The sequence below is a fragment of the Peromyscus californicus genome, unplaced genomic scaffold, assembly GCF_007827085.1.
Source record: "Peromyscus californicus insignis strain IS unplaced genomic scaffold, ASM782708v3 Scaffold_7__1_contigs__length_154581171, whole genome shotgun sequence".
In the NCBI taxonomy this organism is placed as follows: domain Eukaryota; kingdom Metazoa; phylum Chordata; class Mammalia; order Rodentia; family Cricetidae; genus Peromyscus; species Peromyscus californicus.
In genome coordinates this window covers 138,118,887-138,144,846 of record NW_026294595.1, presented here as the reverse complement: position 1 = coordinate 138,144,846, position 25,960 = coordinate 138,118,887, and the positions used below count along the sequence as shown (strand labels likewise).

Genomic DNA, 25,960 nt, shown 5'->3' with positions numbered 1-25,960 from the left:
AAGGCTGTTACTTCAGCCTCTCTGCTTCTCTCACAGTCCCTTCCCTGTGGAAACTCGAAGCCAGGAAGGACTTGAGTACTTTGCTTCTTCCTGTCTACACTCAGCCAACCATTCATGCTGGAACGAAACAAAAACCCCTGAGAAGGTGAGATGGCACCATGACAGCTGCCAACTTCGGGGCATCTGCTTGCTCTGCCCCAAATCCTCCCCTGGGTCTCCCTTGTCTCCTATTCACTACTTTTCTTTCCTTGAACTTTCCCCACTCTCCTCATCAACAGAATGAGACTGGGCCTTCCTCGGGGAAAGCAGAAGCCAGTGTCAGCCCTCCAGAACTGCATTAGAGACCTTCCAGACCTCCCATTGCCTTCCATCCTGGGCACCTGTGTCCAAAGCCCTTTAATCTCATCTTGGAAGCTCACTCGCTTCCCTTTCCAGTGTTAGCATTTGGGTTCGAATCAACCCCATTTTTTACCTCTATACTGAAACAGCTGTTTGCTCTTTCCCAGCATTCAGTGTGGCCCTCAATGAATCAGGTCCATCAGTGCAACTCCTGTTTTCTCCAGTGAAGACCTGATGGTGTCATTCTGGTGATGAGATCTTGGGATTTTTTTTGTCCTTGAGACAGGGTCTCTCTACATAGTCTTAGCAGGCCTGGGATTTGCTATGTAGACCAGGCTGGCGTTGAACTTGCAGAGATCTGCCTGCATCTGTTTCCCGAGTGCTGAGATTAAAGAAAAGCATGTGCCACCATATGGCCCTAGGGATGGGATCTTAGTGTGCCTCCTCACTACTCTCTGATGGAGCTCTAAAACTGCTTTTCATGGTTTGTCCCCTGCCTGCTTCCCTAACATGGGTCGTCACACACACACACACACACACATACACACACACACACACGCACGCACGCACGCACGCACGCACGCATGCACGCACAGTGTTCTTTCAAGTGTTCTTTCAAGCCTTGGCAGTGCCAGGCACCCTCTCTAACTCACAGCCCTCACCTTTCTGGGACTCAACCATCCCTTCATAAAAAGAGAACGAGAGCAGAGGAGGCTGGAGAGATGGACGAGGGCACTTGTTGCTTTTGCAGCAGGGTACCCAGGTTTGGTTCCAGCACATGACAGCTCGTAACTGTCTATAACTATAGTTCCGGGAGACCTGGCACTCTTTTTTGGACTCTGTAGGCACCAGGCTCACAAGTTATACACATATCTACTTAACTTGTGTGCAGCCAAAACACTCATACACATAAAATAAAAATAAATTAATTAAAACAAAAAACTCCCTTTGACATGGATAATGGGGGAGTGTATTCACATGTGTGATGGCATATATAGGAAATCTTGAAACTTCTCTGTAGCCAAGAATGACCCTGACCTGATTCTCCCATCTACATCTCCTGAGTGCCAGCATTACAGGTATGGGGTTTCCTGCATTTTAGGCAAGCTCTTTCCTAGCTGAGCTATACCCCCAGCTCAAGGAAGGACATTTTAATAGAGCCATCCCTAAGTAGAAAGGCTTTTATCTAGAATAATAAACTTGCAGTTGTATCCCTGGCCTTCCTTCATTCACTTCTACCATTGGAACTACTCACACTTTCTCTTCTGCCGAGTGGAGTAATAACATATATATATCTATATCTATATATCTATATATAGATATATAGATATAGATATAGATATAGATATAGATATAGATACATACATACATACATACATACACACACACACACACACATATATGCCTGTACTGTTGTGGTATGTCCATCCATCCTCTTCGGCTTCCAGCAGAGCCCCGCTACCCTCAACCACTTCTCAGCCAACCCAATTTTCTTCTCTTGTTTTTGACTCCCTGGAAGCTAAAGGGGATCCAATAAGAGCCACAGCTGGAGATCAAAAGACTGCATTGGTAGTGGAAAGGGACAAGAGTGATATGCACCAGTCAAGACCTGCGTGGACAGGATCAGAGAGAAGACTCAGTTGTTCCAGGATTCCACAGAGGCTCTGGGTGAAGGGGGTAGGTTTTCTGTCCAGTCTGAACTCTTTCTTTGAACGAAAACTTCTCTAGCTCACAGGGAGTGGGGCCCAGTATGAGGGCAAGGTCTGAAGGAAGAAATTTTACTATCTCTAGAGACAAAAGGACTTTTGTGTTTTATGATCTATGGGTGAGATGGGGTGGGGAGAGGGGAAATGGTTTATTGGAATGAAAATGACATTGTAAGGAAGAAAAAAGGAGAGAACCAGTCTGTAGAGCCTAAGATGGAAAAATGCACTGTGCAGTGATGGGCAGAGGGAAGAGAGAGGGGACAGATGGAGTGCAGTGATGGGCAGAGGGAAGAGAGAGCAGGGCAGATGGAGTGCAGTGATGGGCAGAGGGAAGAGAGAGGGGACAGATGGAGTGCAGTGATGGGCAGAGGGAAGAGAGAGGGGGCAGATGGAGTGCAGTGATGGGCAGAGGGGAGAGAGAGATCAGGACAGATGGAGTGCAGTGATGGGCAGAAGGAAGAGAGAGGGGACAGATGGAGTGCAGTGATGGGCAGAGGGAAGAGAGAGCGGGGCAGATGGAGTGCAGTGATGGGCAGAGGGAAGAGAGAGGGGACAGATGGAGTGCAGTGATGGGCAGAGGGAAGAGAGAGGGGACAGATGGAGTGCAGTGATGGGCAGAGGGAAGAGAGAGGGGACAGATGGAGTGCAGTGATGGGCAGAGGGAAGAGAGAGCGGGGCAGCCAGTGTGCTGCAGAGAAAAATGTCAGAGGCAGAAAGGACTCCTTGGCAGACTTGTGTTTGTGTTGTTTCATTGGTGAAGTTTCAGAAAAGTTGAAGAATTATGAAATCAAACCTCAGTGGCTCATCTATGAGACGAGGCTGGAAGCTGTGGTTGTTCTAGAAAATGTACCCAGGGTAGGGATATGATATGCACCAACAAACAAAACCACTGTTAGGACTTGAAATTTGCCCAACCTAGGAGGAAAGGCCAGTCCCGGAAGGCTGGCTGGGAAGGCTGGAATTAGAGGGCTGGGGGCAAGTCTTAGGTCAAATCTGTTGTTGTCCTCGGTTTGTTACCATCCACCTTGCTGTGTAGCTGAGGATGACCCTCAGCTTCTCATCTCTTGACTCCAGTCCCTGAACTCTGGGATCACAGGTGCGCACCACCAGGCTGGGGTTGTGTAGTGCTGGGACAAGCACTCTAACACCAAGCTACAGCCCAGGTTGAGACTATTTGACAAATGCCTGTCACTAGGTGGACAGTCTTGGGGCAGAAGCCTCAGAGTCACAAAACGAAGCTTCCTATTCTGTTCCCAGCAGCCCTCACTCCAGAGAATCAGGCAAATGAAAAATGCAGGTCTTGCTGGGCACAGTGGTGCACGCCTTTAATCCCAGCACTCTTGAGGCAAAGGCAGGCACATCTCTGAGTTCAAGGCCAGCCTGGTCTATACAGTGAGTTTCAGAATAGCCAAGTCTACACAAAGAAACCATATATTGATAACCAAAACCAAAACCAAACCAAAACAAAACAAAAAAAGTGAAAAAAGAAAGGAAGAAAGAAAGAAAAAAAATACTTGTCTCCCTAGATATCATAGAGAAGAAAGAGAAGAGAGAAGAAAGATGTTACTAAGGAAAGGAGAGGAGGCACCTTTGACATGTATCGGACATTTAAGAAAAGGAATTTATAAAGAACTGTAGGGTTGCCCACCCCCTGTTTCCCTCTCAACTTTGGGGAGGAATCTTCCCAGGGTCAGGCCTAGCCAGGGGCACCAAAACATTGGGCCAGTTCAGATCCATGGAAGCCTGTTGGATTTGAGCCCAGAGAAACACATGTTGCTGTTGCAGTTGCCTTGGTAACTGGAGGGACAGGCAGAACATGGCTTCCCGGTCTTGTAGGGTGCCTCCCCAATCCAATTGCCCCTACAAGAGAATAGGCCCAAGGGAAACAGGATTAGGATACAGGAGAGTTTAGATGAAACATCCTTCACAGATTTACGTGTTTCCGTCCTGGGGTCCACTGCCTATGTGACCTTGAGCTTGGCACCTCTGTAAGCCCTGGTTTCTTCCTCTGTAAACCCAGCAGATTTCTCCTCCATAGGGATGCAGAGAACAGCAAAAAATGCAGCCTGTGCACATATGCACAGCATCATTGTGCTTGGAAAATAGTGACATCTGACAAGGTTTGGTTTTCTCTCCTTCCCTAGCCTCCCTGGAGGGGGCAGATTTGGGTTCCAGTCTCGAGTTCTCATCCTAGTGACATCCGAGCCACTTCATTTCTTGGAAACTGATAATATTCTTTGGATAAAATAAATGAAACTGTGTCCATGAAAATTGTGTGAAATGACCTTTGGGGGGAAAAAAACCCTTGTGCTATATGTATGCTGTGCAAATGAGAGCTTGAGTAATTAGCTGGTGGGGATTACTAGGCATAAGTGGCCTGCTCATAGAGTCTCATTATGGCCACTACCCTCCATGTCTTCAAGACTTCACCCTTAATCTAGGTATACTGCTATAGAATTACCCTCTCAAAAGACCACTACCTGCTGGGCGGTGGTGGCGGCGCACGCCTTTAATCCCAGCACTCGCAGAGGCAGGCAGATCTCTGTGAGTTCGAGGCCAGCCTGGGCTACAGAGTGAGTTCCAGGAAAGGCGCAAAGCTACACAGAGAAACCCTGTCTCGAAAAACAAACAAAACAAAACAAAACAAAAAAACACTACCTTTTGTGGAAGGGAATAGGGAGTTATTGCCTAATGGTTATAGGGATTTCTCTGGGCTGATTAAAGGAGAGAGGGAAAAGTTTAGAAGGGATGGGCAAATGGCTCAGTTGGTAGAGAGCTTGCCTTGCATGTACAAAGCCTTGGGTTCAGTTCCCAGTACCACGTAGAACGGGTGTGGAGGTGCCTGTTTATAATTCCAGCACTTGGAGGTGGGGGCAGGAGGATTAGTTCAAGGTCAACATTAGCTATAATGAGTTGAAAGCCAGCCTGGGCTACATGAGACCTTGTCTCAAAAGAAAAACAGAGCCAGCAAGACGACTCAACGCTCAAGGCACTTGCTGCCAAGCCGGATGACCTGAGCTCAATCCCTAGATTGATAGAAGAAGAGAATCAACTCCACGAAATTTTCCTCCGACCTCCACATGTGCACTGTGGTGTGTGGACACCACCCCCATGAACAAATAAATCACTGTAAGATAAATAAATAAATGGCAGTGATTGCACAGTATTAGGATAATAATTGTCACTGAATTCTTCATTTAGGAAAGACTCAATGGTATCTTTTATGTCCTTCCTCCTCTGAAAACCTAGTCACCTCCGACTTTTGCTCTAGGCTACCCAGTATCTTATCTCTGGCCCTTCTGTCAGTTATCGTCAACCCCTAAGGCTCCTTTTTTACACTTTGAGTGAATACTCCTTTATAGCCAGAAATGGAATCTCCTCCCCGCCCCCCCCCACCCCCAAAAGTAATTGGGTTGGTTTTATGTGTTGCTTGTTTTGGTCTTGCTTTTGAGACAGGGTGTTTTGTAGCCCAGCCTGGACCTCACTATGCAGCCTAGGTGACCCATTGACTCTTCTGCTTCCTACTTCACTGTGTTCAGATTACCCCGTGCACCAGCACGTCTCGTAAGTGCTCAGGAAATATGGACTTCTGATTTCATAGCAGGTTTCATTAACTTCTTCATTCATCCATTGAGCTCTTCAGAATGTCCATGGATAGCAGGATTAGTGCCAGATACTATAAACTGTATTTTTTAAAGGTCCTCTTGGGAGCCAGGCATAGGCGAACACACCTATAACCCCAACAATCAGAAGGTCAAGGCAAGGGGGCCCGGAAGTTCAGTCATCTTCATTGAGGATTTGAGGCCAGCCTGGGCTACAAGAGAGTCTGCCTTTTTTTTTTTTTTTTTTTTTTGGTTTTTCGAGACAGGGTTTCTCTGTGTAGCTTTGCGCCTTTCCTGGGACTCACTTGGTAGTCCAGGCTGGCCTCGAACTCACAGAGATCCGCCTGCCTCTGCCTCCCGAGTGCTGGGATTAAAGGTGTGCGCCGCCACCACCGCCCGGCCTTTAAAAAAAAAAAAAAGAATAAAAAAAAGACACTAGGCTAAGGAGGGGTGGAGGTGAGGGCCTGGGTGATAGAATCAAAGAAGTTCTTTGTTTTTTGTTTGTTTAACCACTTGAAGGTAAGTTCTACTTTCAAAAAAGAAGATAATGGCTAAATTGGGTTGTTACCTCCTATTCCCAGCTCTGGGGAAGCTGAGGCAGAGTGTAATCACTGCAGGTTTGAGGCCACTCTTGGCTAAGCAGTGAGTTCCTGGTCAGTCTAGGTTACAGAGTGAGACCTGTCCAAAAAAAAAAGTTTTTTTTTTTTCGTTTTGAGCTGAAAATCTGTAATGTTCGTAAGTCTGCATACTGATATTGGATGAGAACTTTTCTTGCCATTTCCCTGTGTTTCCAAGAGATTTGTGTAAAGATGGCTCCTGATCTGCCTGTTGCAGGGATGGGTGAGTCTGGGAGAGAGAGCCGTGCGCATGCTCTGTCCGTCTTTGCTCGCCATCCAATCCGCCCTCCTACAGGGGCAGGTGTTCTTAGTTGTCTGTTTCTCGGGGTGAGCTCAGAGAACTAGCACTGCACCCATATGTTCAGTGCTGCCTGGCATTGGTATGAAAGGCTAGCTTCATGGTGAAATATCAGCACAGCCACTTGGTGGGCAGATGGGCCAATTCGGGCCACGATCCACCCCCCACCCCCGCCTTTCGCCCTCCTCCTCTCTCCTTGGGTACAGAAGAAGGATTATTGGCTAAGGCTGTGGCTCAATGGTACAATACTTGCCTAGCTTGTGCAAGACCCTGTCCTGGTGCCACAAAACAAACAAGCAAGCAAGCAAACAAACAAACAAGCAAGCAAAAGCCTTGTCAATTGACTCTCTTAAACTGCCAAAACAGTATGGCATGGAATAGGAGGGATCCCGTGCGGTACTTACTTAATGGCGTAGTTGCAGACCAGGTACACAGCCTGCTGCCAGGTGCTGCCCCACACATTGATGCTGCTACAGGTGTGAAGAGCGCAGCCCAGCCGACTCGAGGATGCCCACACCATCTGCGGAAGCACAGAGACAGGTAGGCCGAGGTTTGGAGGAGCCCAAGAGCCCTGAGCAGCATGGTTACTGGACCCCATTCCAGCTGAGTACAGTATGTGAAGTCTTGGGGCCTGGCGGCTAGAGGACAGGAGAAGAGGCCATGCCTGCCTTATCCTAAGGGGTTGGGGAATGGCTTGAGACATTTATTCTGTAATAGAGTGTTTCTCAAAAATAACATTTTACTGACACCAACAGTAAGGAATATGTTTCATATTGTTACACGGTGAAATATGTGCACAGGGCACCAAAGTGTGATGAAGGAATCAGGGGTGTTGCTTGTAGTAGAATGCAGGCATGCCTAGTAGTTCTAAGGCCCTGGGTGTACCCAGCATACCAAAGAGCGTTATGTATTTATCTGTATCATGTGTGATATGTCTCTATTTTCTATACTCTTTCATTCATGTTTTCTTAAGATTTTCCTTTTAGTGACAACCTTTGAAAGTCATTGTAGTGTTGGAGGTTAAACACAAACTTTTTTTTTTTTTTTTTTTTTTTTTTGGTTTTTCGAGACAGGGTTTCTCTGTGTAGCTTTGCGCCTTTCCTGGATCTCGCTCTGTAGACCAGGCTGGCCTCGAACTCACAAAGATCCACCTGTCTCTGCCTCCCCAGTGCTGGGATTAAAGGCGTGCGCCACCACCGCCCGGCTAAACACAAACTTTTGAATCACACACGCTTGAATCAGTATTTCAACATCACCTGCTGTGAGATTTTGACTGAGTCTCTGCACCTCTCTGTGCCTCTGATGGAGGTAATAATGTCCCATGATTTTGTTGAGGTTTTTGTTTGTTTGTTTGTTTGTTTTTGAGACAGAGTCTCATTATGTATCCCTGGGTGGCCTGGAACTTGATATATAGACCAGGCTGACCTTGAACTCATAGAGATCTGCCTGCCTCCACCGTCCAAGTGTTGGGCCTAAAGGCATAAATCCCTTTTTTTTTTTTTAAGATAGTTGGAATGGCTGGGTGTAGCTCAGTGGTAGAACAAAACAGAGAGTAGGCGTTTTGGGAAACCGAAAATACCCAAAACATTCAAAACAAAACAATGGAAGGGTATGATGCCTGTAATCTCAGAAGGTGAGGCAGGAGGATTTCTGTGAGTTCCAAGCCTGTGAGAGCCTGTATTTCAATACAATACATCTCAATTCATTGTCTGCACCACTTTCCAGGAATGTATGCCTTACATAAAGGAAAGCTCACACTGGGAGTGGTGGGCATGCCTGTAGTCCCAGCACTCAGGAGGCTGAGACAGGAGGATGGAGAGTGAGAGACCAGCCTGGGACATACAATGACCCTGTCTACAAAAGAGAAACAAAAGGAAGCCCCCGGGGTCTGCTTTAATTCTCCCTCTGCCATCCCCTTTATTCTCTGAGGTGCCAGGGTCTGCTGAGCAGCACTCTTGGCTGACAGAGGGTACCTGGGTGTAGTGGGAGCAGACAGGACCGCTGCAGAGCCAGGGGCAGTGTGGGGTACAATCCTTTGCAGCTGGGAATGAGTAGTGCCGCTTTTCCTCAGACCAAGACTTCACAAGATCTACCACAGACCGGTACCTGGGGAGGCCAAGAACATGGAGGAAGGTGAAGAGAGGGTGGGAAAGTCACTCTGTCCCCAATTTGTCTGGTGAATCACTTCATTTCTTCATCACATTCCCCATCTGTAAAATGATGAATCCCCTAGAACTGGAGTTACAGACAGGTGTGAGCTGCTATGTGGGTGCTAGGAATTGAACCCAGGTCCTCTGAAAGAGCAGCTGGTGCTCTTACCCACTGAGCCATCTCTCCAGCCCCCCCAGCTGCACTTTTTCTGAAGGGAATTATCTGTTAGCTTTCCTTTCCCAGACTGCCCATTGGTGTTTTATCTTAGTCAGTGATCCCCAGGGATCCTCCTGCCTCCGTTTTCCCAGTGCTGGGATTACAGGTGTGTACCCTTGTGCTCGGCTTTTTATGTAGGTTCTGGGGTTTGAACACAGGTCCTTGTGCTTGCCAAATGAACACTTTACCAGCTTCTCCTCAGCCCTTGTTACTGGCTTATGAAACCCACAAGTCTAGCAATAGCTAATCTGGGTCAATAGAGACCCCAGGTTTTGGAATATAGTCAAAACTTCCTCAGGTCGCACATACCAGAACTCAGGCGCCCACATTCTGACTCCGAAGCTGGAATAGTGACAAGAGCCAGGCTGGCGGTCCAGTTTCAGTGTCATTCCTGGGCCCCATGTACTCAGCTCCTACCCTCCGCCCTCGCTCCACTCCCCACGGCCCTCATCACCTCACTATGCACGCAAGTCTTCAAATCCGTCCTCCCCCTCGGAAGCAGCATGGACTCTCTCTCATTTGTCTTCCCCATATCTCCTGCATCTCCTAACTAGAGTGAGTTTCTCTATGTGCAGAGCTTATCCACCTGGTTCATCACAAGAACCACCACGGTGCATAGCACCTGGGCCAGAATAAGGACTTGGCGTACATTGTCGAATGACTAAATGAAGAAAGGGCAGAGATTCACTCACCGGCCAGAATGGATGGAGAGGTTCTGGCCCACGTATTTCATCAGCTGTGAGGGTCCGTGGGCCCAGATGCACTGGGTGGCCCAGGCTTCCGCAGACCTGGCCAGCTGCTCATCCCAAACCTGATGAAAGAAAGACCGTGAACTTGCCCCAGGGTAAATAACCACCGTGACCATGGTGAGGTGCACATATGCCCGCTTGCACTGCGCTTTCTCAGTCTCCTGAGATCGACACACCCACACAGAGATCAGAAAACAGAAGCTCAAAGGCTTTGACTTCCAGGTCAAGCACAAGTCCACAGCTAAGCCAGGGTCTATGCTCGTGTCTCTGGCCCTCAGTCCCGTGCTCTTTCTTCCCACTAGACCTCAAACTTAAAGCCCCCAGCTCTGTTTAGAGTCCCAGGGCATCTGTAATAGTTATCAGCAGTCCCTCCATGTGACTGAGCCCAGAGTGAGGAAGAATCAGGGATTTTAAGTTTGCAGTATTTTCATTTAAAAATCGAATTCACAACTTCTTTTAAAAATGTAAAAACATACAAAAAATTGCCGGGCGGTGGTGGCGCACGCCTTTAATCCCAGCACTCGGGAGGCAGAGCCAGGCGGATCTCTGTGAGTTCGAGGCCAGCCTGGTCTCCAAAGCGAATTCCAGGAAAGGCGCAAAGCTACAGAGAAACCCTGTCTCGAAAAACCAAAAAAAAAAAAAAAAAAAAAAAAAAATTAAGATTAAAAATAATAAAAGATTAAAAAATAAAAAGGAAGTGAGCACCTTTAATCTTGGCATTCGGGAGGCAGAGACAGGTGGATCTCTATAAATTCAAGGCCAGTCTGGCCTACAGAGCAAGTACCAGGCCAACCAAGGCTACATAACAGACAGATACTGTTACAAATAAAAATAAATGAATAAATAAATAAATAAATAAATAAATAAATAAATAAATAAAAGATATCAAAAGAAGGCAAAGTGGAGCATTCTATATCTCTCATCACTCCTGGATTGTCACTTAAGCCACCCTGTACCCTTCCCCAACAGTCTCCAAGGGGAATATTCCCTGTAACCCAGATATATAGATACACAAATGATTGTGAATACTCTGTTCTGTACCCAGTTCTTCATTTGACAAGATAGGTGGCCCCAGTGACTATTCCACATCAGTGCCTAGTAAACCCCCTCCTTATCCTTCTTCGTAGTTATATAAGTTTCCAGTGTGGGGTGAGGGGATAGCTCTTAAAAAAAAAAACAAAAACAAAAAACCTAGTTCCCCGGGCTGGAGAGCACTTACTGCTCTTACAGGAGACCTGGGTTTGGTTCCCAGCACCCACATGGCAGCTCACAACTAGAATTTCAATTCTAGAGCGTCTGACAACCTCTTCTGTTTAAGGGAAGCCTGGACTACATGAGGCTGAGACAGGATAGCAAGATATGGAAAATTATGGGGACGTGGGAAGAGAGACGTGTCCCGTCCCCTCAAAGCCTCCTAGCAGCTGAGACTTGAGGACTGGAACACAGCTAATAACATTTTCCATTGCTGACAAGACCTTGTCTCAAAACCAAGCCAAGGGTAGGAGAGAGATGGTTATCAGTTAAGAGCATTGGCAGTTCTTCCCGTGGACCTAGGTTCGGTTCCCAGCACCCACATGGAGGTTCCAGGGGATCCAATGCCTCCTTCTGGTCTCCCTGGGCACCAGGCACACACATGGGCATCCATGCAGGCCAAACACCCATGCACATAAAAATAAATAAATAAAATTATAACAAACAAAGCCACCAAAGCCAGTTTCCTTCCAACTCTGACTCCCTGGGATCCTTCGTGTTGGTTTTTGTTCACTCAGCAAATATTGAACAATATTCCTTGGCACCCAGGACTCAGTCTAGCAAGGAAGTGAGCCGTCAAACAAGTGTGACTCATGACAACCCCAGGGCATGTGGGAATGTGGAAAGTGACCCAGACCTTCTTGGGGCTTGGAAAAAAAGGGTTCAATGGTGAGGGTTGCTTGGTCTCACCTGGTCTCACCCTGTTCTGTGGGCACAAGCTGCCAAGCAAACAAGAAAGGGAGATGCTAAGAAGCCCAGCCCCCACCCGCGCCCCATTGCTACCTCCTGCTTTTTCAGGGAAAGCAGAGCAAAGAGGGAAGGCAGGAACAAGGTAAAGGGACCGAGACCCTCCCCAGCATTCCGGGAGAGAGTAGCTGGCTGGCTTCCTGTGTTCTATACCGCGCTCAGTAAGTAAACACCTGTTGAGGCTAGTGCCACCCATACTGCTGGTGCTCAATTAATGTGTCATTTGTTTGGAAACCAGAGACCTTGTGGGTGGCAGTTTCAGTGTTAATAAATGAGTGAGTGAGTCAGCAAACACATGCATGACAGCCCCCCACCCCACCCCTCACCCACCCCAGTTCTTATTCTGGCCCCTTCACAATTACCTCCTGACATGTGATATTGGGCTCTGTATCTTGTTGGTGGCCTTTAATTTTTCTTATTCCCCCCCAGCCCCCCAAAAGTAGACTTCTTGAGGGAGTAAGCCTTGTGCTCCACAGTACCCAGAAAAGGCTTAGCGCTCTGTCGGCCTCCAAGCAGGAAGTGGCTCGTAGGGAACACTGAAAGGAGGTCACATTTCCACTTGTTAGGCTGGAGGAGGTCTATCAGCTATCTCTTTTCCTAAAGATGCCTCTGTGGGCCGGCAGCCTGTCTCTCTAGGCTTTGGGGACAATGGTCCCAGGGAGGAGTTGGGATAGGGGGATATTCCTCCTCCACACTGACGGTTTTGGCTTCTGGGAGACTGAGCTAAGAGACGCGGAACGGACTCTTTGAAGAAGACATCCCAACTAGCACTGAGATTCAGCTCCTGGCATTCCTCAGCTCAAGATACCCTGGTGCCTGCCTGTCCTCCACTGGGGCTGGGAATGAATGGTCTGGGTGGGTCAAACAACCCTCCCTGCTGAGAGACAACAGCCTGGAAAGCACCGTCTCCCACCCCCTGCAGGTCCCCAGTGTAGAGGCAAAATTCTTGGACAGCAGATTGTGTTAGAGAAAACTCCCACTTTAGCAAACCAGGCTTGCAATCCAGGCTGGGGGACCTTAGGCAAGCCTGTCCTCTGACTCAATTCCTTCATTTGGAAAACAGATAAAATACTGTCTTGAAGGAAGAGGGTTATGTGAAGGACCTGGCAGGGTGTTCTACAGATAGTATTCTTTTTTCCCCACCCCCACCCACCTCCATTCACTGAGAATTTATGCCATGGCCTTACTTTCTACATCTGTAAAATAGATTACTCATTTTCACTGTTTGCTTGGGCTAGGCAGGCAGATGGTTCAGCTCTTCAAAGCCAGCCAGCCACTCCAAGACACAGTGAGCAATCTGGTATTGGCTGGAAGGTGCACCAGGAAGGCTTGGGACTCACCATATACTCCATGTTGGCAGCAGGTGGGTGTACGCTGGCCCGGATGTGGTTGTGATAATCCAGCAAGGCACTCATGTCCCGGGCAGAGATATGGCGCTTCCGGCGGAAGCGGGGCACCCCCAAGCCAGACAGGGACTGCACAGCTATGTTCTTGGGTCGGCCCAGGACCAGTGTGGTGTTGGGCATCCTTAAGGCCCCCACTGTGTGGCCTGTCCAGAGGAGAAGGCCTGCCAGGCCCAGGGTGCTGGCCAGAAGAGGCATAGCTGTCTGGGATCGTGTACCTGGTGCAGAGAAGAGCTGCTGCCTAGAAGAGGTGGGGGTGAGAATGTCAAACCCTGAGAGCTCTCCTTGGGCACTGCCAGTCCAGAGAATGCTCCCTGGTGACTTGGCAGAGATCCTCTGACCCAGCTCTGGTCCAGATCCTCAATACTTCCGCCTTCCTCCGCACTGGACTCAGTTGGTTAGATGATGAGAAGAAATGCCCAGACAGCGGCTAATCCAGACTGGGCTCTGGAGCGGGAAGGTGCTACCACTTCAAAGTCGGAGCTCTGTCACATTTGCCCGGGAGACAGACGGCCATCTCCTCTGGCCAAACACCCTCTTTCCAACCCCATAATGTTGGGCTCAGCCGATGCCCACAGAAGCAGAACAGACCCTTTCCTCAGTGCAGCAGCCTCAGGATGGAGGGGGGTGACATGGGAAGAGCAGATGCCGGAGGGTGACAGAGGCAGAAAGAACGTTGGAGGTCAGAGAAAGAGACAAGGGAAACCAGAGGAAGGAGACCGAGAAAGGGACTGTAAAGGAAATGGGAGGGAGGGAAGAAAGGAGAGCTGGAATAATGGAATGAAGGAAAGAACACGGAGAAGTACAGGCAAAGGGAAATAGAACAGGAGAGGAAAGAGGAGAGGAGAAGACAAGAGAGGGCGGGAGAAGCCAGCGGACCAGGCATCAGGTTCGCTGGGGGCACATACCCAGAACAGGCAGCCCCAGGAGGTGGCCAAGAAGGCAGGGTCTTCTGCACATATCCTGGTAGCGCAGTGATTTTAACAGTCCCCGGGGAGCGATGGCATCTGACGTCCCAGCCAGCAGCCCCCTCCTTGTCCAGCCAGCACATTCAGAGAGGGAGGCTCCGCCTGCCTCTTCTGTGGGCTTTGCTCTCCAGCCCTCTCTTAGACCTTTTGCCATCTGGAGTGTGCAGGGCCTGTGGCTAAGCTGCCAGCCGACTCGAGGTATAGCAAAGGGGTAGGAGTCCTGGGAGGACATGCCCATGCACCCAGGGAGATCCCAGGCCCAGTGGAGGCCTCTACTTGCCAGACCCTTGCAGAATAAGGCAGCAGGAGAGAGTTCCAACTTCTCCCTAGGAAGCCCTCCAGCCTCAGAGTGGGCAGATAAGGTGTGAGCCAGGTACGCGCATCTGCTGTGTGCTGCACCTTGGCATGAGAGTTTTATACACACAAGCACGGCCAACATTCAGTGGCAGGTGCCATGACCCTTCCCTGTCCCACTCTGTAAAGGAAGACTCTGAGCCCCACAGAGGTGAAGGTAGAAGGTCACAGTCAACAGAGCCTGGGTTCAAATCCAAGTCTGCTCGCTCCCCAGGGCCCTGTTAGTACGCGCAACTGATGTTCTGCTCTGTATCCAAACAAAATACAGATGCATGGGGTGAGCCCTGGAGAAGGCTTGTGCCACTCAAACAGCGTGGTGTGTGTGTTCAGCAAGGGGGTTCAAACCCCTTTCTTCCATTCACTGCAAAGCGTCCATGAACAACTGGTGTTTCATCCTCACTGGTACAAATGAGAGAAATAAAGGCACCTGCCTCATCACACTGTTGTGAGAGCAAATGAGTCAATGTTTGTGAAGTTACAACAGCAGCTGCCTCACAGCGCGTTTTCTGTGGGTGTGGGCATTCGTGTTCATGCACACCCATGTGCTCCTATTTGACTGTGTACACTTGGGTGTTAGGTGTGTGCCAGTCCAGTTACCTGCGCATAGGCATGCGGGCTTCTGTGTCACGTACTTCCAGGTGCATGCATGAACACATATATACATGCATGGGTGTGATTAGATCCCAACTGGTCTCTGAGTTGCTGAAATTGTGGGTTTGGCATTCATTTTTCTCCTCTTTGGTTGCTTCTGTTCTGCACAAATAACAGGCATTCCTTTAATACTCGGAGAGTCACACTTACAAGAAATGTGTAAAAGAAACAAGGATGAAACCCCCCATGCTGGGGCTGCAGAGTTGGATCGGTGATTAAGAAGAGCACTTGTTGCAAAGGCCCTGGGTTCGATTCGCAGCATCCACACGGAGGCTCACCACTTCCTAGAGCATCAGGCACGCATGTGGTACACAGACGTACATGCAGGCAAAACACATATACATGGCAAGGCTGAGTCCCTGCCCAACTGGTGGTGCAGGGCTGAGGATGGGCTGGGACACTCAGGCCAGGGCTTCCTCCAGACACTTGAAACCCTAGCTCCAGGCACAGACTGCTCCTCCACAGCCCAGACAACACACTCGCCAAAACACACTCCTGCTGCAGCAGTGTCCCTGGCCACAGCATGCCCAGCTTGGCCAAATGACCACTGGCAACTAAAGGAGGCTGTGGCAGACTGAGCTCCCTGACCTCAGCAGGACCTTCCCATCCCATAAGGTAAGAAAAACAGACACAAACAGCACTAGCTCTTGGGGACTGAGGACTGTCAAGTCCAAACCCCTCTGGCTGCCCGACCCAGACCACTCCCAGGTGCTCTGCCCAAACCTCCCTTCAGAGCTTAGCGTCAGTGGTCCCGGATCACAGGGCATCTCTGAGGCAGAGATGTGTCTGTTGCACATTGGAGACACTCTCGGCTCCCTTGTGGACAAGGCTGGCCCCTTTCCATGAGGCAGGCTTTTCAGCAGATGAAAGAGCCAGGGTGGGGTAGGTAATAATCAGGGGCGGCCCAAATTAGGAACTCTTGGTTAACATCTCTCACTGGATTCTACGCCCGCTGGGTTCAGCTACTGTCTGCTGCCTGCCTTCTCGGGACTTGACCGAGGAAGGGACGTTCTCCCAGAGAGTGGCACTGAGGCTGTATAGATTGGTGGGTCACAGGGCAGGCTGAATCCAGACAGCCTGGGTTGCTGGGCCACCCCCAAGGATTTTTGTCTGAGTGGCCACCAACAAACTACTCAATCATTCTGTGCCTCAGTTTCACCGTCTATAAAGTGGAACCACAGGACTGAAGAGAGGGCTTAATGGTTAAGAGTGTGTGCACTGCTCTTCTAGAGGACCTGAGTTTGGTTCTCAGCATGCATGTTGGGTGCCTCACAACTCCTGAAACTCTGCTGGCCTCTGTGGGCACCTTCGCTTACACACACACACACACACACACACACACACACACACACACACACACGCACGCACACACACACACACACACACACACACACACACACACGCACACACACACACACACACACGGGGGGGGGGGTGTTAAAATAATAAAAATGTGGGACTGAGGTCAGGCATGGTGGCACACACCTTTAATTCCAACACCCAGGAGGCAGAAGCAGCCTGTAAATTCAAGGCAAGCCTGTTCTACATAGTGAATTCCAGGCCAGCTAGGACTACATAGTGATAGTCTCTTGAAAGCAAAACAAAAGAAAAACCTCATTTATCACAGCATACCTGTGATGGTCGGAGGACAATCTGTGGCAGTCAGCTCTCTCTCTTTCTACCATGTGGATTCCAGAGATCAAACTCAGGTTGTCAGGCTTGACTGCAAGCTCCTTTATCCACTGAGCCATCTTGCTGGCCCCTGTTAGTATCTCTTTAAGACACTCAATGAAATGCCTGTCATAGCACAAGCCTCGGACACTTACAATAACAGCTAATAATAGCATCAGCAGGCAACATATGTGGACACATGGGAGGTGACAGGTTCTAAATGCTGTACACACCAAGTCTTGTTAAGTCTCATCCCACCTTCATGATATCAGCACCCCTGTTCTCCAGCTGGCAAGGCGGAAGTTCAGAGAGGCTAAGCGGTTTGCCCAAGTTCACACAGTCAGCCCCAGGGGAAGCGGGGTTCTAGGCTAGGTCTCTCCCACTCCTGCACACGAGGTCATATCTGAAATGAGAGCGTGCACCAGGAGACTGCAGCTGGACAGAGGAGCCCTCAGCAGTGGGCAGGCCCTCAGAGATCATCTGGGCCCTTTGTCAGTTGAGAAGAGAGGTTCAGAAAGGTTAAACAGCTTGTCCAAGGACAACACACAGCAGCTGGCAGACTCAGGACTGCGGCCCCGGTCTGTCACTCCAAATCCACGCAGGTGGAGGGCAGCCATTAGGAACAGAAAAGCTATGGGGTGTTTTGTTTATTTGTTTGTTTGTTTTGAAACAGGGTTTTGCTAGCTAGCCCAGACTGGCCTCGAAATTGTAGCAACCCTCCTGCTTCAGCCTCCCTACAGTTTTTTTTTAAATTTTCATTTGCAAAAAAAATTTTTAAAAATGTTTATGTGTATGAGCAGTTTGCTGGCATGTATGCAAGCGTATCATATGTGTGACTGGTGCCTTCAGAGGTGAAAGAAGGGAGTAGGATCTCCAGGAACTAGGGTTACAGATGGTTATGAGCTTCCATGTGAGTGCTGGGCCTTTTTCAGGAGCAGCAAATGCTCTTAACTGCTGGCCCATCTCCCCAGCCCCCACAGCTTTATTTTTTTTATTCTGTGACAACGTCATACACACATACTATGTATCTGGTCATTTTACCCCATTACCCTCACTAACCCGCTCCCACTCCCATTGAACCCCTTCTCTCAACAAGTCTCCCTCCTATTTATTTATTTTACGTGTGTGGGTAATTTTGTCTTCGGGCATGTGTGCTCCATGTGGACCAGAAGAGGTTAGGAAAATGCTTGGGATTGGAGTTACAGATGGTTGTGAGCCAACATGTGGGTGTAGGGAATTGAACCCAGTTACTCTGTGTGCTGGCTAGTTTTATGTCAACTTGACACAAGCTAGAATCATCGGAGAAGAGGGAACTTCAGTTGAGAAAATGCCTCCATAAGGTCAGACTAGGCAATTCTGCAGGGCATTTTCTTAATTAATGATTGATGAGAGGGCCCAGCCCATTGTGGGTGGTGCTATCCCTGGGCTGGTGGTCCTGGGTTCTGTATGGAAGCAGATTGAGCAAGCCACAGTGAGCAAGCCAGTGAGCCGTACTCTTCCATGGCCTCTGCCTCAGCTCCTGCCTCCAGGTTCCTGCCCTGTTTGAGTTCCTGTCCTGACTTCCTCCCATGATGAACTATGATATGGAAGAGTAAGCCAAATAACCCTTTCCTCCCCAACTTGCTTTTGGGCCTGGTGTTTCATCACAGCAATAGTGACCCTGCCTAAGCTACTCTGGAAGAACAGACAATGCTCTTGACCACGGAGCCATCGTTCCAGCCCTTTCCTCCCACTTTTACACGTTTTGGGTTTTTTTTGTAACTCATTGAGTTTAGTTAGGGTCATAATGCTCTAAGGTTTTTACATGGATAAGATGACACACTACATCCCAGGCACAGTGGGGCACACCTGTGATCTTGGTCATCTGGAGGTTGAGGTAGAGAGATCAAAAATTCAAGACCAGGCGAGCGGTGGTGGCGCACGCCTTTAATCCCAGCACTCTGGAGGCAGAGCCAGGTGGATCTCTGTGAGTTCGAGGCCAGCCTGGTCTACAGAGCTACATCCAGGACAGGTACCAAAACTACATAGAGAAACCCTGTCTTGAAAAACAAAACAAAACAAAAAAAAAAAGGATTCAAGGCCAGCATCAATTACATAGTAAAGTTTGAGGCCAGCGTGGGTTTCATAAGACCCTATTTTAAGAAACAGCAACAAAAAAGACACACTGCTCACTAGAGATATGACCCAAAGCAACAAAATTATAGAGAAAAACACACCAAAAATAATGTCAATACTAGAAAATAGTCTAATAATACTGGGGTGGGACATTGAAGGGGCTTCTAATTCTTGACTGGATTCATGGTTTCATGAGTGGCTCACCTCGCAATACATCTTAGGCTACATGCTCCACAACTGGTTTAAATTTTTTTATGTTTATTTATTGTGTGTGTGTGTGTGTGTGTGTGTGTCTGGTCAGAAGACAACTTGTGAGTTTCCTCTTTTCACCATGTGGGTCCTGGGATCAAAATCAGGTTATCAGGGGTAATGATAGGTGCTTGGTACACAGACACATCTTGTTAGTCCCACACTTGGCTTTTATGTTTTGTTTTGAGACAGTCTCAAGTAGCCCATGAACTCAATATATAGTCAAGGATGACCTTGAGCCTTGTTTTTTATTACTATTTTATGTCCATTGGTGTTTGGCTTTCGTGTATGTCTGTGCGAGGGTGTAACTTGAGTTACAGACAGGTGTGAGCTGCCATGTGGGTTCCGGGAATTGAACCTGGGTCCTTTGGAAGAGAAGCCAGTGCTCTTAACCATGAGCCATCTCTCCAATTGTGACCTTGAGCTTCTGATCCTTCTACTCCTACTCGTGGGCCACCGCTCCCGGCATGTCCGGTGCTGAGGTGGGACCCAGGGATTTGTACCTGCTATGTAAGCACTCAGCCAAGGGGCCAATGAGCTGCACGCCCAGGCCACATTTCACTTTTTGTGTTTGTGTTATTTTAGCAAGCTGAACGATAACAATGACAGTAGTTTCCCAACCACATTTCCCACCTGTCACTGCCTTAGCTATGTACAGGAATTTTAATCTTCTTTTAACAGTTGAGAACAAAGCTTCAAAGAGAGAGGCAACTGCCCGAAGCACATAGCAAGTACATCTGGACACCAAGATTTGACCTGAAGCCAAGCCTGTGTCCCCAGAACAGCAGAATGGAGAGGTTGCTGATGACCGTCCCTGACCTAGAGAGCGGGGCTGGAGAGGCTCACAACAGCTCAGAGTAGCTGGTGGCTTGGCAAATAAATATACATAAAATACCTCTGGGCCCCAAGGCATTGTTCTTTGCTCTCTTTGCATCTGATGCAGACGCAGCATCTGCTCTTCTGTGGCTCTCTCAGAGGGAAGCAGGATGGTGGAATGGGTGAGGCCCAGCATTTCAGAGTCCAGAGCTCGGTATGACTCACACCAAGTCCTAGGCCCCCTCTGCAACTCTTTCTCAACTGTAAAATGGGAATAGGAAATACGTGCTTCCAAGCTGGGGCTGGTGGTAGAGGTCTTGTAACCTGGCTACTCTGGAGAGCAAGGCTGGAAGATGGTATGTTCGAAGTTAGCCTTGAACTTAGTGAGAGCATCTTTGAAAAAAGTGAAAAGTAGGGTCTGTGAGATGGCTAAGGGGGAAAGGTGCTTGCCACCAAGCCTAAAAACCTGAGTTTGAGCCCCGTGGGATCTACATGATAGAAGGAGAGAATTAAGCTGTCTTTTGCAAGTTGTCTTCTGGCCTCCCCACTACACACTAAATAAGTAAATGTAATATATATGTAATATATATTTAATGATATATATTATTATATATAAGTATGTATATTTAATGAAAATAGGGCTGGGGATGTTGCTCGGTGGTACAGTACTTGTCTAGCATGTGGGAGGCCCTAGGTTCAGTACTGGGAAGAGAAAAAGGTGCTTTTTTATTCAGTGTAGAAATTCAGTGAGAATGAGGCTGGCTAGCAGTGCAGGCAAGGTCTGTCCAGTGTCAGCCGCCAACGGAAACATTCAAACGAGCCCGAGTGTGGTCCCATGGACTGACCTTCAGGACAGGACAGCACAGCTGATTGAGCGTGACAGAGAGGAGGAGAGTGCTCATCTTTTGGAGTGCTGGTGCAGAGAAGCAGGAGGGGGCTGCAAAGCTGTTTTATTATTTATTTTTTATTTTTAATAATTTATTTTTATTTTACATTCATTGGTGGTTCACCTGTATGTGTGTCTGTGAGAGCGTGTCAGAAGGCCTGGAACTGGAGTCACAGACAGTTGTGAGCTGCCCTGTGGGTGCTGGGAATTGAACCCAGGTCTTCTGGAAGATCGGTCAGTGCTCTCAACCACCGAGCCCTCTCTCCAGAGGTTGACAATGGGTTTCTTCTTGATTACTCTCTACCCTTTTTGTTTGTTTATTTTTGAGACTGGGTCTCACTGTGTAGCTCTGGGTGGCCTGAAACTCACTATGTAGACTAGGCTGGTCTCGAACTCACAGAGATCACCTGCCTATTTCCCCAGTTCTGAGGTTACGGACCTGAGCTACCCTGCCTGGCTCCACGTTTTCTTTTGAGAAAGTATCTCTCACTGAACCTGGAGCTCACCATTCAGTTAGACTGGCTAGCCAGGAAGTCCCGGAGATTGTCCTGTCTCTGCTTCCCAGTGATAGGTAGGATTATAGGTAAGCAGAGCCGTGGTCAGCTTCCTCCACGGGTGCTTGGAGCCCTATCTCAGGTCCTCGTGCTTGTGAGGCAGGCAGGGACTTAACTGATGGTGCCGTCATCCACCCCCAATTCCTTTCTTGTAGTTGTTTTTTTGTGTCTTTGTTTGTACTGCTGGAGATTGGACCCAGAGCTGCACGTATGCTAGGCAAATGCTCTGTCTACTGCCGACCTCTCTCCTCAGTCCTTCTCCAGCTCTTCATACAAAGACTATGTAATTTATATCATGATCTGGGGATCAGTTGTGCTGGTGACTGCATGTAAAAGATTCATCCAGGCCGGGCCGTGGTGGCACCTTTAATCTCAGCACTCGGAGAGGCAGAGGCAGGCGGATCTCTGTGAGTTCGAGGCCAGCCTGGGCTACAGAGTGAGTTCCAGGACAGGCTCCAAAGCTACACAGAGAAACCCTGTCTCGAAAAACCAAAAAAAGAAAAGAAAAAAAAAAAAAAGATTCACCTACTTGTACACAAGATTGGGTTAAAATTGTTATACCCTAGTACAATTTTAAGGATTGTGTAAGGTTTTGAAAATCTGTTTAAAAGAATTCTCTCTCGCATTGGCAAGATGACCTGGTGGGTAAAGGCACTTGCTGATAAGCCTGTGTACCTGAGTTTGATCCTCAAAACCCATGAGAGAGAGAAGTAACTCCTGAAAAGTGTCCTCTGACCTCCACATGCATACCATGATACGTATGTACCCCTTCCTTCCATTAATAAATTAATGTTTACAAAATTAATAAAGTATTCTGTCAACAAGAATATAATTAAAGAATTCTAAGGAGAAACATACACTAGAGCTGGAGAGATAAAGGCTCAGTAGTTAAGAGGGTTTACTGCCCTTGTAGAGGAACAGAATTTGGTTACAAACACCTATATGGAGCAGCTCACAGTCACCTGTAACTCCACCTCCAGGGCGTTCCATACACACACACACACACACACACACACACACACACACACACACACACACACATACACACACATATACACACACATACACACATATACACACACATACACACACATACACACACATACACACACACACACACACACACACACACACACACACACACACACACACACACTCTTTTTAGAAGAGAGATGGTGCTGCAGTCCTTTAATCCCAGCATTTAGGAATCCAAAGCAAGAGGATGCCAGCCTAGTCTACATAGTCGCAGGTTGCCTGCTAGCCAGGGCTACAGAGCGAGACCCTGACACCTAACGGTGTGGGGATGGGAAGCTGTTCTTACCCTCCTAACATACACTTCCTAACAACTGGTAAACACACCTTCCCCAACACACCACCAAGAAATTTTCAAAACCCTTCATTACTCTTGAGGAGCTGGGGTGAGCTGGGGAGAGTCAGGACTCAGGCAGGGAGAACAACCTCTTCTCCAGGTGCTGAGGGTAGCTGAGTTCTCCTGAAGCACTGGGAAAGGCCAGGCTAGAGAAGCATTAGAGGGTGCTGAGACCAAGAGAGAGCGGGGGGGGGGGGGGGGGGGGGGGGGGGGGGGGGGGGGGGGCGGGGAGGGACAGGGAGGCACTAGGAGGTCCGCAGAGCTGTTCAACAGGGGACCTTGGTGCTTTGCCCCAGACTACAGCTAAGCGCAAGGTTGCGGATGGGAGCTAGCTAGCACCGGAGGAAGGATTGGACATAAGACCAGTACTGAGCCCTTCAGGGAAAGGCGCTTTTTTACCCGACACCACCGCTGAGGCCTGATTTCCCACATTCCACCCGGAACCCTCCGGAGAAGTGCCCAGAGATGTCCCTATCAAGGACAGCTCTCCTGAGAGGCAGACAGCGGACATCAGCCTGGTGTTTGCAGAGGCCAAGCCAGAGAGCCGCTGGCCCTCCTGTGGTGGTAGTGAAGGAGCGGGAGCGGGAGAGCAGAGCTGGCGTGCTTGAGCTGCCTGTCGCGGATGCCCGAGGGTGACTGGTGTTGTCGCATAGGGCTAGGTGGCCATCAGGCCCCAGGGATGCTCCGAGGTCCCGCTGCTGCGCCATGGCCCTGTAGTCCCGGGTCAAGGCGGTGCCCTCGGGGCTGGCGGCCGCAGGACTAGGAAATCCTCCTCCTGGTCTGGGACAGCTGCACCCGCCAGGTGTGGCCGCGGAATTTGCTGTGTCGCCTGCCCGCGCAGCTGGAGCGGAAAAGCCCAGGCGTCAGCGCCCCCTGTCTGAGCACCCAGCCGCGCATTCCTGCAAGTCCCGCAGCCACCGCCCAGCTGGACCCTAAGAATTCAACAGGGCGGGGTGGAAAGCGACCGTGGGACCCTCTGGGCACAGCTGAGCCACTGTCCATTTGTTAAATAGTGGCGGTTACACTGCCTTCTCTACCTCTCCAGTGGCTCTAAATATCCCTCAAAGACCATCTTTATTTCAGAGATGACCCTTTATTGTACCCCTAACTAGACGCTTGACCCTGAACAAAATAAGATTTTACATACTTATGCAGGCAACACAGTAGACAAGATATGATTCTGACTTTTTCAGCAAGGAAACATGAGTAACTTGTCAGAGGTAGGACAGGTAATGAACATGAAGCTAGACTTGAATCCACATCTCTGTGTGTGTGTGTGTGTGTGTGTGTGTGTGTGTGTGTGTGTGTGTGTGTGTTGTTGTTGTTGTTGTTGTTGTTGTTGTTGTTGTTTTTTGTTTTTTGAGACAGGGTTTCTCTGTGTAGTTTTGGTACCTGTCCTGGCTCTTGCTCTGTAGACCAGGCTGGCCTCGAACTCACAGAGATCCCCCTGGCTCTGCCTCCTGAGTGCTGGGATTAAAGGCTTGCTCCACCACCGCCGGGCCACATCTGTGTTCTTAACCAATGCAATATATGATGTTCATACACTGTTAGCTGTCATTTGGTAAACTTGGCAAAGTGCTGTGGGTGTGAGATTATCCCAAAGCAGGCTGTGTTAGAGCTGCATGCTCCGGACCCAGGACTCGAGTAAGGGGGAGGAATTAAGAACATAAGGATCTTACTTTGAATCCCTGCTCTGTTAGCTGTGTGGCTTTGACTGTGTGCCCCAGTGTTTGCATTTGCAGAAAGGAATATAACAGAACCTACCTGGGGTAGGGGGCATCCTTGTGGGAAAAAGGACAATCTAGAACATTTTGATACAGAGCCCAGTGCCTGGCATATTTCTAGAATCCAGGCATTTTCTTTTACCTAGTGTTTCTTATTTTGTTATGGATGTTATTGATTGCTTACGTATTTGCTTTAATGGAGATTTGTAAAGTATAATAAGCATACAAGATTTATGAGAAGCCAGTGTAGAGTTTAATGAGTATTTTGTTTTTCAAACCCAGATGTAGAAACAGAGACTGTTTAACTTTTCAGCCCAGCTCCAACCCCAATGCCCCCTCTTTCTACTCTGGTAGACAACCATCACCCTGGCATGAAGCTGACCTTGCTTCTCTCTCTGGTTTTACCAACTTCTTCCAGGCAATGACAGCTACCTCTTCCTAGGCCTGGACCCTCTGCTGTCTGAGATATGATGGTCTGAGGTCTGTAGGAGGCATGTCCATAGGAGGAAGCTGGGAGTTGGGAGGGAGTTCACAAAGGTGCTTGGAGGTAGTGAGGGTCCCAAGCAAGATCCCTGCCCTTCTTTCCGCAGCTGCTAATGAGTGAAGATGTGCCCCCCCCCCCATCACCGTCCTGCTGTCCCTTTGTCCAAGTTTGTATGTGTTGGAGGCACAGACAGCGTGTGCAACCCTTTCCTGCTAGGAAGGCAGGAGATCCAGCCTCTGGCGGACACCAGCTTTACTCAGCTGCTCCAGGATTGGCTGGTTATTCCCTGGGCTTGGGAGGGCAGCAGCCAGAGGTGACTAATGAGGGAAACTTGGCAGAAAGAGTTCAGAGGGAAGGAATTAGTGCTGGGGGTGAGCATCCATCTCGCTGGCCAGGAGCCCAGGATGAGGCGAGCCTCCTACTGGGAGAGAGCCGCCCTGACCGGCTCTCTCCCAATCTGAATGAATTATTTCACAGGCACCAACCGGGAGAAGGGCACGGCTGGCTGGTCACTCTTCCCACTGGTCCTCTGGCTGACCGCTGGCCAAGCCATCAGACCTCAGTGTGGGGAGAATTCAGTTTTCCCAAGGTTCTCCCTGACCCTTCCCTCTCCTCCAGGGCCTAACCTGACTTCGGCCAAACCCAGTGTTCAACCTCAGCATCTTCCAGACTCCAGGGACTTCAAGCCATTTCCACAGCCATTCGGAATGGTGGGAACTCCTCAAGATGAAAGTCGTAATCATTTTATAGCTGTTATTTGAGGTTATTTATTTTCTATTCACAAAGAATCTATTTAAAGAACATAAATGATTTCCTTTTGCTCACTGTATTAGTAATGATTCTTTAAGAAACTTAACACACACACACACACACACACACACACACACACACACATGTATGTATGTACATGGGTATTTTGACTGCATTTTTGTCTGTATACCATGTGCATGCCTGGTGCCCATGGAGGCCAGAACAGGACATTGGATCCCCTAGCACTGGAGTTACAGAGTGTTAAGAGCTGCTGTGCAGGTGTGGGGACT

General features: G+C 48.9%; 1 protein-coding gene across 1 annotated transcript; it reads right to left on the bottom strand.

Moving 5' to 3' along the window:
- Positions 1-3,772: 3,772 nt before the first annotated feature.
- Positions 3,773-13,277, bottom strand: R3hdml (R3H domain containing like). The gene is made up of 5 exons (XM_052726358.1): positions 13,017-13,277; positions 9,622-9,740; positions 8,536-8,668; positions 6,967-7,082; positions 3,773-3,905 (listed from the first exon to the last, which is right to left on the bottom strand). Exons 1-5 carry the CDS (start codon positions 13,275-13,277, stop codon positions 3,773-3,775), a joined length of 762 nt encoding a protein of 253 aa, XP_052582318.1.
- Between the last annotated feature and the right edge of the window lie 12,683 nt (positions 13,278-25,960).

What these genes read in the sequence shown, in the direction of transcription:
- R3hdml (XM_052726358.1), bottom strand. Translation starts at nt 13,277, where the DNA reads ATGCCTCTTCTGGCCAGCACCCTGGGCCTGGCAGGCCTTCTCCTCTGG. An exon ending in CTGCCAACATGGAGTATATG is followed by an intron (nt 9,741 to 13,016) that starts GTGAGTCCCAAG and finishes TTCTTTCATCAG; the next exon opens with GTTTGGGATGAGCAGCTGGC. An exon ending in CTCTCCATCCATTCTGGCCG is followed by an intron (nt 8,669 to 9,621) that starts GTGAGTGAATCT and finishes TGGCCTCCCCAG; the next exon opens with GTACCGGTCTGTGGTAGATC.